General features: G+C 41.5%; 1 protein-coding gene and 1 long non-coding RNA gene across 3 annotated transcripts in view; one reads left to right on the plus strand and one right to left on the minus strand.

The window, feature by feature from the left end:
- Window positions 1-12,093, plus strand: part of LOC149977928 (uncharacterized) — a 222,036-nt gene that overhangs the window by 20,992 nt on the left and 188,951 nt on the right. The window lies entirely within an intron of this gene.
- vtnb (vitronectin b) overlaps window positions 1-12,093 on the minus strand; it is a 29,446-nt gene that overhangs the window by 2,486 nt on the left and 14,867 nt on the right. Inside the window, 2 exon segments of the mRNA NM_001124431.1 lie at window positions 10,740-10,896; window positions 11,422-11,561. Of these exon segments, the coding sequence (NP_001117903.1) occupies window positions 10,740-10,896; window positions 11,422-11,561 (297 nt within the window).

Consider the following 12,093-nt stretch of genomic DNA (forward strand, 5'->3'; position numbering starts at 1 on the left):
TGCATTTGAACAACAGCATAAATACACCTATGTCTGCTGCACATGCTGCCACTGTTTTGAACAGATTAGATTATACTATTTTTTATTTATTTATTTCACCTTTATTTAACCAGGTAGGCTAGTTGAGAACAAGTTCTCATTTGCAACTGCGACCTGGCCAAGATAAAGCGTAGCAATTCGAAACATACAACAACACAGAGTTACACATGGAATAAACAAAACATACAGTCAATAATACAGTAGAACAAAAGAAAACAAAAAGTCTATATACAGTGAGTGCAAATGAGGTAAGTTAAGGAAATAAATAGGCCATGGTGGCGAAGTAATTACAATATAGCAATTAAACACTGGAATGGTAGATCGGCAGAAGATGAATGTGCAGGTAGAGATACTGGGGTGCAAGGAGCAAAATAAATAAATACCAGTATGGGGATGAGGTAGGTAGATAGATGGGCTGTTTACAGATAGGCTAAGTACAGGTGCAGTGATCTGTAAACTGCTCTGATAGCTGGTGCTTAAAGCTAGTGAGGGAGATGTGAGTCTCCAGTTTCTGAGATTTTTGCAATTCGTTCCAGTCATGGGCAGCAGAGAACTGGAAGGAAAGAAGACCAAAGGAGGAATTGGCTTTGGGGGTGACCAGTGAGATATACCTGCTGGAGCGCGTGCTATGAGTGGGTGCTGCTATGGTGACCAGTGAGCTGAGATAAGGCGGGGCTTTACCTAGCAGAGACTTGTAGATAACCTGTAGCCAGTGGGTTTGGCGACGAGTTTGAAGCAAGGGCCAACCAACGAGAACATGGGGCTTTGGTGACAAAATGGATGGCACTGTGATAGACTGCATCCAGTTTGTTGAGTAGAGTGTTGAAGGCTATTTTATAGATGACATCACCGAAGTCGAGGATCGGTAGGATGGTCAGTTTTACGAGGGTATGTTTGGCAGCATGAGTGAAGGATGCTTTGTTGCGATATAGGAAGCCGATTCTAGATTTAATTTTGGATTGGAGATGCTTAATGTGAGTCTGGAAGGAGAGTTTACAGTCTAACCAGACACCCAGGTATTTGTAGTTGTCCACGTATTCTAAGTCAGAGCCGTCCAGAGTAGTGATGCTGGACGGGCGAGCAGGTGCGGGCAGCGGTCGATTGAAAAGCATGCATTTAGTTTTACTTGCGTTTAAGAGCAGTTGGAGGTCACGGAAGGAGAGTTGTATGGCATTGAAGCTCGTCTGGAGGTTAGTTAACACAGTGTCCAAGGAGGGGCCAGAAGTATACAGAATGGTGTCGTCTGCGTAGAGGTGGATCAGAGAATCACCAGCAGCAAGAGCAACATCATTGATGTATACAGAAAAGAGAGTCGCCCTGAGAATTGAACCCTGTGGCACACCCATAGAGACTGTCAGAGGTCCAGACAACAGGCCCTCCGATTTGACACACTGAACTCTATCAGAGAAGTAGTTGCTAAACGAGGCAATCAGGCGAGGCAATCATTTGAGAAACCAAGGCTGTCGAGTCTGCCAATAAGAATGTTGTGATTGACAGAGTCGAAAGCCTTGGCCAGGTCGATGAATACGGCTGCACAGAAATGTCTCTTATTGATGGCGGTTATGATGTTGTTTAGAACCTTGAGCGTGGCTGAGGTGCACCTATGACCAGCTCTGAAACCAGATTGCATAGCGGAGAAGGCATGGTGGGATTCGAAATGGTCAGTAAACTGTTTTTTAACTTGGCTTTCAAAGACCTTAGAAAGACAGGGTAGGATAGATATAGGTCTGTAGCAGTTTGGGTCTAGAGTGTCACCCCCTTTGAAGAGGGGGATGACCGCGGCAGCTTTCCAATCTTTGGGAATCTCAGACGATACGAAAGAGAGGTTGAACAGGCTAGTAATAGGGGTTGCAACAATTTCTGCAGATAATTTTAGAGAGAGAGGGTCCAGATTGTCTAGCCCTGCTTATTTGTAGGGGTCCAGATTTTGCAGCTCTTTCAGAACATCGGCTATCTGGATTTGGGTAAAGGAGAAATGGTGGGGGCTTTGGCGGGTTGCTGTGAAGGGTGCCGGGCAGTTGACATTTAGAATGAGCAGCCATCTCATGAACGAAGGAGTGCACCAAAGAGAACTCAACAGGCATGCAGAAGCAATAAGTGAAAATACAATCTAAATGAGATAGCTAATATAATGTCACAAAGCATGATGCGCTAGCCAGTTAACTTTTATTCTGAAATATCTTCATATTTCCGAGTTAGTAAGACATTCATTTAGATAGACTTGAAACTGGCACTGGAACTAACTAGCGAGCAAGCTACCAGGTAGATAACTGGTTAATTTGACCCCAAAAATTGACCAAATTATTTCTTAATAATTCTCAAAATACAGTAAGTAGCTGGCTAATTCATTTGATCATGCTTTTTGATACACCAGGTTTAATGCTTTTTTTAGTCCTGGATTGCAGGAAGTGATTTACTGGGCTGTTCGCACTACCCTCTGTAGTGCCTTGCGGTCGGAGTCCGAGCAGTTGCCATACCAGGCAGTGATGCAACCAGTGAGGATGCTCTCGATGGTGCAGCTGTATAAATCCTTTTGAGGACCTGAGGACCCATGCCAAATCTTTTCAGTCTACTGAGGGGGAATAGGTGTTGTCGTGCCCTCTTCACGACTGTCATGGTGTGCTTGGATCATGTTAGTTTGTTGGTGATGCGGACACCAAGGAACCTGAAGCTCTCAACCTACTCCACTGCAGCAATGTCGATGAGAATGGGGGTGTGATCGGTCCTCTTTTTCCTATAGTCCACAATCATCTCTTTTGTCTTGATCACGTTGAGAGAGAGGTTGTTGTCCTTCCACCACACGGTCAGGTCTTTGACCTCCTCCCTATAGGCTGTCTCGTCGTTGTCAGTGATCAGGCCTACCGCTGTTGTGTCATCGGCAAATTTAATGATGGTGTTGGAGTTGTGCCTGGCAGGACAGGAGGGGACGCACCCCTGAGGGACCCTTGTGTTGAGGATCAGCGTGGCAGATGTGTTGTTACCTACCCTCACCACCTGGGGGCAGCCCATCAGGAAGTCCAGGATCAAGTGCAGAGGGAGGTGTTTAGTCCCAGGGTCCTTAGCTTATTGATGAGCTTTGAGGGCACTATGGTGTTGAACGCTGAGGTGTCGTCAATGAATAACATTCTCACATAGGTGTTCCTTTTGTCCATGTGGGACTCTAAAGTTTCCAAAACTGTCAAAATATTGTCTGTGAGTATAACAGAACTGATATTGCAGGCGAAACCCTGAGGAAAATCAAAACAGGAAGTGGCTTCTATTTTGAAAACTCCATCTTCCATAGCATCCCTTTGCTGGATTTAAAGGGATATCACTTCCTCAAGGTGTCAACAGTCTTCAGACATAGTTTCAGGCTTTTATTTCGAACAATGAGCCAGAACGATAACATCGCGTCAAGTGGTCACATGAGTTTTGCTCGTGCAACAGAGTTTGGATAGTTATTGCTTTTCCCTCTCCTACTGTGAAAGACATTTGCAGTTGATATATTATCGATTATATATTTTAAAAACAACCTGAGGATTGATTATAAAAAACGTTTGACATGTTTCTGTGGACATTATGGAAGCTATTTGGAATTGTTGTCGTGACCGCTCTTTCCTGTGGATTTCTGAACATAACGCGACAAACAAACGGAGGTATTTTGGATATAAAAATAATCTTTATGGAACAAAAGGAACATTTGTGGTGTAACTGGGAGTCTCGTGAGAGAAAACATCCGAAGATCATCAAAGGTAAACTATTAATTTGATTGCTTTTCTGATTTTCGTGACAAAGCTTCCTGATGCTAAGTGTACTTAATGTTTTGTTGTGCGATCGATAAACTTACACAAACGCTTGGATTGCTTTTGCCGTAAAGCATAATTTCAAAATCTGACACAACAGGTGGATTAACAAAAGGCTAAACTGTGTTTTCCTATATTGCACTTGTGATTTCATGAATATAAATATTTGTAGTAATATTTATTGAATGTAGCGCTATGCTATTCAGCGGTTGTTGATGACACTTTTCCCGATAGGGGGATTGCAGCTATAACAAGTTATAACATGTTGGTATTACAGACTTGAAAATGTCAGTGAATACACTTGCCAGTTGGTCAATGGATGCTCGCAGTACACGTCCTGGTAATCCGTCTGGCCCTGCAGCCTTGTGAATGTTGACATGTTTAACACCTTAGTGTTTCTCCACCGTATGTACAACCAGAACCAGCGCCTTGTGTTGGGCACTTATTGTGCAAATTTATAATTTGGAGATCCGCCACAAAAAGGATTCTGCTAATGTATTGGCAGATGCTTTGTCTCGTGTTTAAAAATGTATGATTTTTGTATGTCTCGTTATGTTGCCTTTGCTCATTGAACTTGTTTGTATTCGTTGTAAATACTTTGGTCGCAATTCTTATAGGGTTGCTCTTTTAAGGGTGGGAGTTTTATGGAGACATGTATCCTGTGTGTATTTGTTTTCTCTCCTTCTGGCCTAGTCACAGGTGGCAGTCATCAGTTGCCAATCTGAAGACACCTTTCCCTTACCCAATCACAATCACAATCAGTTGTCTCTTGGGCTATCTCTTTTGTTTTTGCGCCTACATCTCACATTGTCCGCTATCATGTGAGTATGTATTGCTGTGGTGTATGGCTGTTTGTTTGTTGGTGGGAAAAGGGGATACCAAGTTAAGTCACCCTTGGGCATACATTACCCGTAGGAAAACTTTGTCTAAGTACCCAAGTTAGAACTGGGCGGACCACCCACTGTATTTTATTGGTAAGTTAGCTAGCTGTTCTTTACCCAGTAAGACTAGCTTAGGGACTTTTTCCCATTACACCCCATTACCGTGTGTTTGAAATAAACCTAAAGTGTTTGACGGTAGGTTTAGGTTGTCTGTGAATTTATTTTTGTTCTCACTATTCCTTTTCACTGTTATTATTTGCATGAGATATGTTACGGGTCTCGTTTCCATCCCCCCTAGACTGCAAGGCCAAAGGGGTTCGTAATATAATTAAACAAAAAAACAATCGGCTCGGGTCTGCCTTCTTCTCCGGTGCCATCTCCTTCTACTCTTGTTGGATGTAGTTTATTGGTTTATCAGGTCACACGCACCCATTATTTATTTATAAGTTAATTACAATAAGGTTTTTGCTTTAGCGCCATCTGTAACTGACAGAGGAGTTCCAGTCTCACGTGCGGAAGTAAGCCGTCTGGTGCAAGAGACTCATTGGGAGGGTGACTAGAGCAGTCCCAGAAGTTCTGACTGAGCACATATTTGAGCGCCCCAGGACGGTCCATTTACTTTGTGCTGTTAAAGTGCATTCAGAAAGTATTCAGACCCCTTGACTTTATCACATTTTGTTACGTTACTTATTCTAAAATGGATTAAATGTTTTTTCTTCCTTATATATCTGCACAAAATACCCCACAATGACAAAGCAAAACGTTTTTTAGAAATGTTCGCAAATGTATTTAAAGAAATATCACATTTACATAAGGAGTCAGACCCTTTACTCAGTACTTTGTTGAAGCACCTTTGACAGCAATTACAGCCTTAACTCTTCTTGGGTATGATGCAACAAGCTTGGCACAGCTTTTGGGAGTTTCTCCCATTCCTCTCTGCAGATCCTCTCAAGCTTTGACAGTTTGAATGGCGAGCTTCGCTGCACAGCCATTTTCAGGTCTCTCCAGAGATGTTAGATCGGGGTCCAAGTCCTGGCTCTGGCTGGGCCACTTAAGGACGTTCGGAGACTAGTCCCAAAGCCACTCCTGTGTTGTCTTGGCTGTGTGCTTAGGGTTGTTGTCTTGTTGGAAGTAGAACCTTCGCCACAGTCTGAGGTCCTGAGCGCTCTGGAGCAGGTTTTCATCAAGGATCTCTCTGTACTTTGCTCCGTTCATCTTTGCCACGATCCTGACTAGTCTCAGAGTCCCTGCCGCTGAAAAACATCCCCACAGCATGCTGCTGTTACAACCATGCTTCTCTGTAGGGATGGTGCCAGGCTTCCTCCAGACGTGATGCCTGGCATTCAGGTCAAAGAGTTAAATCTTGTTTTCATCTAACCAGAGAATATTGTTTCTCATGGTCTGAGAGTCTGTAGGTGCCTTTTGGCAAACTCCTAGTGGGCTGTCATGTACTGAGGAGTTGGTCACTCTACTATAAAGTCTGGTCACTCTACTATAAAGTCCTGATTGGTGGAGTGCTGCAGAGATGGTTGTCTTTCTGGAAGGTTATCCCATCTCCACAGAGGAAGCTCTGTCAGAGTGACCATCAAGTTCTTGGTCAACTCCCTTACCAAGGCCCTTCTTCCCCGGATTGCTCAGTTTGGCCAGGCAGCCAGCTCTAGGAAGAGTCTTGGTGGTTCCAAACATCTTCCGTTTAAGAATGATGGAGGCCACTGTGTTCTTGGGGACCTTCAATGCTGCAGACATTTTTTGGAACCCTTCCACAGATCTATGCCTCGACACAATCCTGTCTCTGAGCTCTACAGACAATTCCTTCGACCCAATGGCTTGGTTTTTGCTCTGACATGCACTGTCAACTGTGGGACCTTATATAGACAGGTGTGCGCCTTTCCAAATCATGTCCAATCAATTGAATTTACCACAGGTGGACTCCAATCAAGGTGTAGAAACATCTCAAGGATGATCAATGGAAACAGGGTGCACCTGAGCTCATTTTCGAGTCTCATAGCAAAGGGTCTGCAAATTTATTTAAATACGTTTTTTATTTTTTTTATAGATGTGCAACAATTTCTAAAAACCTGTTTTCACTTTGTCATAATTCCATGTAAATTGATGAGGAAAAAATGAATTTGATCTATTTTGGAATAAGGCTGCAATATCACAAAATGTGGAAAAGGGGAAAGGGTCTGAATACTTTATGAATGCACTGTATGTAGCCTTAGAAATAAGTTTAATGAAACAAATAACTTCCAAGCATCAGATAACATTCATATATGTCACTCACCACCTGGATTCAGTCTTATGTAGCAACATTTGAACAATTTGTTTTTTACAATGAATAAAAGTAGAGACTCAAAATTGTATATCATACACTGCATTTGAGGAACAACGGGAAAGTAATTCTGCTTTGAAAGTTGATCAGCTTGTAAACTCACTTTTGAAAAAATGGCCTTTGAATGTTTTGTAATCTATTGAAGAGCTCTTCTTGGTCTACACCCATTCAGTATCGTTCACGCTCTCTTAAGCTTTAGCCCCACCCATCTTGTTTCACTCTCGGAGTGCACACTTGACGCTCTGACCGATAATTTGTTTACCTATGGATAACATGAAAACAGCCTAACCAGCTCTGCTGGCAACAATTTCATTATGCTTTTTTGCAGACATTTACTGACACTGGGCATATTCAACCGGTGTTGTACATGCATCACATAACGTTAGCTAACGAGCCAGCCAGCTAATGTTAGCTAGTTAAATAACAATGAACACAGTGCCAACAATGCCACAGTGCTGGGAGCTAACCAACCAGGTTCAATGTCAGCTAGCTAACATTAGCCTCTAACTAGAAAAGCAAACGGCTCTGGGATATGAATAATAACGTCAGTAAGGGAGCCAGCCAACTAACATACTGACTCATTTCTAGCCACTTTAATAATTAAAAATTGATGTAATAAATGTATCACTAGCCACTTTAAACAAGGCCACTTTATATAATGTTTACTATTACATACCCTACATTACTCATCTCATATGTATATACTGTACTCTATACCATCTACTGCAACTTGCCTATGCTGTTCGGCTATCGCTCATTCATATATTTTTTATGTACATATTCTTATTAATTCCTTTAGACTTGTTTGTATAAGGTAGTTGTTGTGAAATTGTTAGGTTAGATTACTTGTTAGATATTACTGCATGGTCAGAACTAGAAGCACAAGCATTTCTCTACACTTGCATTAACATCTGCGAACCATGTGTATGTGACAAATAACATTTGATTTGATTTAGATAACAGCACACTTGAGCTTGAAATGAAACCACTTTGTCAAAACTAAAAATGTGTAATATCTGAAAATGTAGCTAGCTAACGCTAGACTGCATGATGGACTCGTCTCCCTGTCAGGAATGCCATACCATGGTTGCCCTTAGTTTGAGGATGTAATCCGGAGACAGGTGTTTTCTCCATCTCATTAGCTCTAATTCCACTGATTTCAAAACTTGATCCTCCAGAAAGTGGAGAGCAACACTCATGCAGCTAAACTACACAATTGCAATGTTCGTCGTATCGAGGAGACCAAGGCGCAGCGTGATTGGAATACATTCTTATTTTATTTAACGAAGAACACTTAAAAAAAACTAACAAAACAAACGTGATGCTATAAACAACTAGTGCTGACTTACAACTACACATAGACAATAACCCACAAAACCAAAATGGAAATGGCAACCTAAATAGGATCCCCAATCAGAGGCAACGATGAACAGCTCTCTCTGATTGGTAATCATTTCAGGCCACCATAGACCTACCTTTACCTAGACAATACCAAAACCCCATTGATATACAAAACCACTAGACAAGACAAAACACACATACCGCCCTCGTCACACCCTGACCTAACCAAAATAATAAAGAAAACAAAGATAACTAAGGTCAGAGCGTGAAAACAATACATGTAAAAAAATACGTGTTCAACAGGATTACCAACACAGACTGACGAGCTCAAATAGAGAGAAGCCCTCTATATGGCAGACCAATCCGAACTCATTTCTCGGCATGTCCAACCCACTCATTATCTCAGCCAAACATGGCAAGTGGGAAGGTTGTTTGCTTTTTCTGTGGTTTAACCAACAAGGCTCGTAATTTAACAATTGTATTTGTATTTACAGATGACATACAAGTTTGTTACTAAGGCACATGAAAGTTCATATGTTCGAGAAGGCATTTCTGCCAAAAAACATATTTTTTACGTTCAAATGGCTCTCCTGTGAAGTTGTGACTTGCAACATACGCCTAGTTTCCTGAATCGTGTCACATATTAGCCATTTCTCAGACTCACTTAAATAATTAATTTGATGATACAGCAGTACCAATACAAGGATATAACATCTATAGAAGAGACAGGAATGCTTATGGGGTAGGTGTTGCTGTTTACACAATCGTTTAAAAGTTCGGAGTCACTTAGAAATGTCCTTGTTTTTGAAAGAAAAGCACATTTTTTTTGTCCATTAAAATAACATACAATTGATCAGAACTACACTGTAGATACTGTTAATGTTGTAAATTAATATTGTAGCTGTAAACGGCAGATATTTAATGGGAAATCTACATAGGCGTAACCGAGGCCCATTATCAGCAACCATCACTCCATAGATTAGGGCCTAATTAATTTATTTCAATTGACTGATTCCATTATATGAAATGTAACTCAGTAAAATCTTAGAAATTGTTGCATGTTGCATTTATATTTTTGGTCAGTATATAAGGTTGTATTACTTCATTGTTTATAACAGGAACATAAACTATGTATAGCTTCAAAATATATAAAAAAGCTGTATGCCTATGTACTGAACATTTAAAGAACAGATTAAATGTGTTCTATATGTATTAGGCTAGGTCACTAGCAGTTTCACGGACACATATTACACCTAGGAAGGTTTTGTGCACCCTGATAGAAACCTTATCTGAATGTCAGAACAACTGCACAGTTTTAGTGTTTTAGTAACCTCTTAGGTAATCTTGTGTCTTACCACACAATGCTTCCACAAACTAAAGAAACATTCGCTGAACATTTAGAGAACAGATTAAATGTGTTCTAGGAACATTCTTGTGACAGCAGGTGAATTTACTTTGCACCGTAAAATATTTTAGAATCATCTGCACTACTGGATATTTGTGGTTTTTGGGAACATATATTTTGTGCCCACAATTTTACAACCAGAATGTTCCCACAACCTAATGAAACATTCTGGGAACCTTTAATGAACAGACTAAATGTGTTATAGGAACATCAGGCGAATGTTTTATACAAACATGTTATAATCATAATCACAACAGGACAGTTTTTGTGTTATGAGAATTTTTATTCATTTATTTTATTTATTCAACCCTCATTTTACCAGGTCAATTTTACCAGGTAAGTTGACTGAGAACATGTTCTCATTCACAGCAACGACCTGGGGAATAGTTACAGGGGAGAGGAGGAGTGATGAATGAGCCAATTGGAAGCAGGGGATGATTAGGTGGCCATAATGGTATGAGGGAATATAGACAGGACACCGGAGCAAACACCCCTACTTTTACGATAAGTGCCATGGGCTCTTTAGTAACCATAGGGCCAGGACACCCGATTAACATCCCATCCGAAAGACAACACCCTACACAGGGCAATGTCCCCAATCACTGCCCTGTGGCATTTGGATATACAGTATTACATCATATTACATTATTTATTTATTTTTTGACCAGAGGAAAGAGTGCCTCCTACTGGCCCTCCAAATCCACTTTGCCGCAACCTAAAAAGTTCTGGGAGCTTTCACAGAACCATTTTTGGTTTTCTGGGAAGTCAGTTCAAGTTAAGTGATTAATCCCCTCAAGGGTTTCATCACAGTACACTATGTTTCAGGTGTTTCACACATTACCAGTATTCTGCCCATTGGGCCCACATTGGTTGAATCAACATTGTTTCCTCGTCATTTCAGTTGAACTAATGTGGACAAGACCTTGAATTGACGTTTGTGCCAAGTGCGTGTATGTTACCTTTGAAGAAGTAGACCTTCTCTTTGCCATGGTGACCGGGTGCTGGTATGGCGAAGGCAGCGTCAACGTCAGTTGGAACCTTCTCAAACCCTACAGAGATGTCCCGAGGGTAATCGGCATCCAGAACATCGTCCTCAAAACGCCAATACTTATTTCCCTGAGAGGAGACAAGCGAAAGCAAAGCAAAGCAATGAATCAAACTAAATAGTCAACGTTAGTTTCATAGGCCATATTTTCCTCTTAATTTGGGATTGATTCCAGCAGACAGCAGCTCAAGTTTAGACCAATGTTTCCCAAACCTCTCCTTCAGCCAGCCCAGTTATTTGTTCTTAATTCCAGAACTAGAATTGCTGATTCAACTAATGTAGGGGTTGATGATGATGTGACCATTTGAATCAGCTGTGCTAGTTCTGGAACACATCAAAGCAGTAGACTGGCTGGGGGTACATGAGGAAAAGTTTGGGAAGCACTGCTTAACACTACTTTTGAGATGTGAAAACGTCTGACATACTTTTGACTTTGGGATGAACTATCCCTTTAACAGGGCGCTGTGTCAGTGTTGTGGGTGGTGAGGAAAGGTGGTAGCTTAAAGATGCAAGACACTGTATTAGTGTTGTTAGTGGTGGGGAAGATGTAGGATACTATGGCAGTGTTGTGAGTGGTGGGAAAGTTGGTAGCCTACTTTGAAGATGTAGGTCTTGCCCTGGCAGTTGATGCGAGTAAAGGCAGCATCTATAGGTCCTCTGATGCCCCACTTGTCGTAGATCAGTTTGGGGTAACCGGGGACAACCGCCCTCTCATCGAGCTCAAAGAAATAATCACCTGTAGGAGACAGCATGTTTGTTCTCACCAGGACAGGGAGACAGAACAAGTCATAGAGAAGAAAGAATGGAGAGAGAGAGAGAGAGGGAGAGAGGGAAAGAAAGTGAAACAGAGAAGCAGTGAAAATGTAGACATAAAGAAGAAGATAGTGTAGGAGCCAATTTTTCATGTTTTGTGTTCTATTAATTTCATCCTCATACCTCCCTGTCCTTACCTGTTGTGCACCTGGCTGCTCCCCCTTGATTTAGATTTGTCTGCTTTAGTTATACTGTATATGGCTGCCAGGCGATTGTGTGGGTGGGAACTAGTGTACCTGGGAGCACAGACAATTTTCAACCATGCTCTTTTTGTTTGATTCTGGATTATTGAAAAGAAGGTATTCTTTCGGTTCTTTCAAATTATCCTCAGGTCCCTAGTAGTAAGTGTCATTAATGACTTTTGGGGTATTTGCCACTGAATTCAAGTTTAACATTTTGAGATGGATGGACCCAACTGGACACGGTTACCACAGTGAGTAACAGAGACAAAGAAT

Source organism: Oncorhynchus mykiss, chromosome 15, assembly GCF_057628025.1.
Source record: "Oncorhynchus mykiss isolate SJ-2025 chromosome 15, ASM5762802v1, whole genome shotgun sequence".
NCBI classification, from domain to species: domain Eukaryota; kingdom Metazoa; phylum Chordata; class Actinopteri; order Salmoniformes; family Salmonidae; genus Oncorhynchus; species Oncorhynchus mykiss.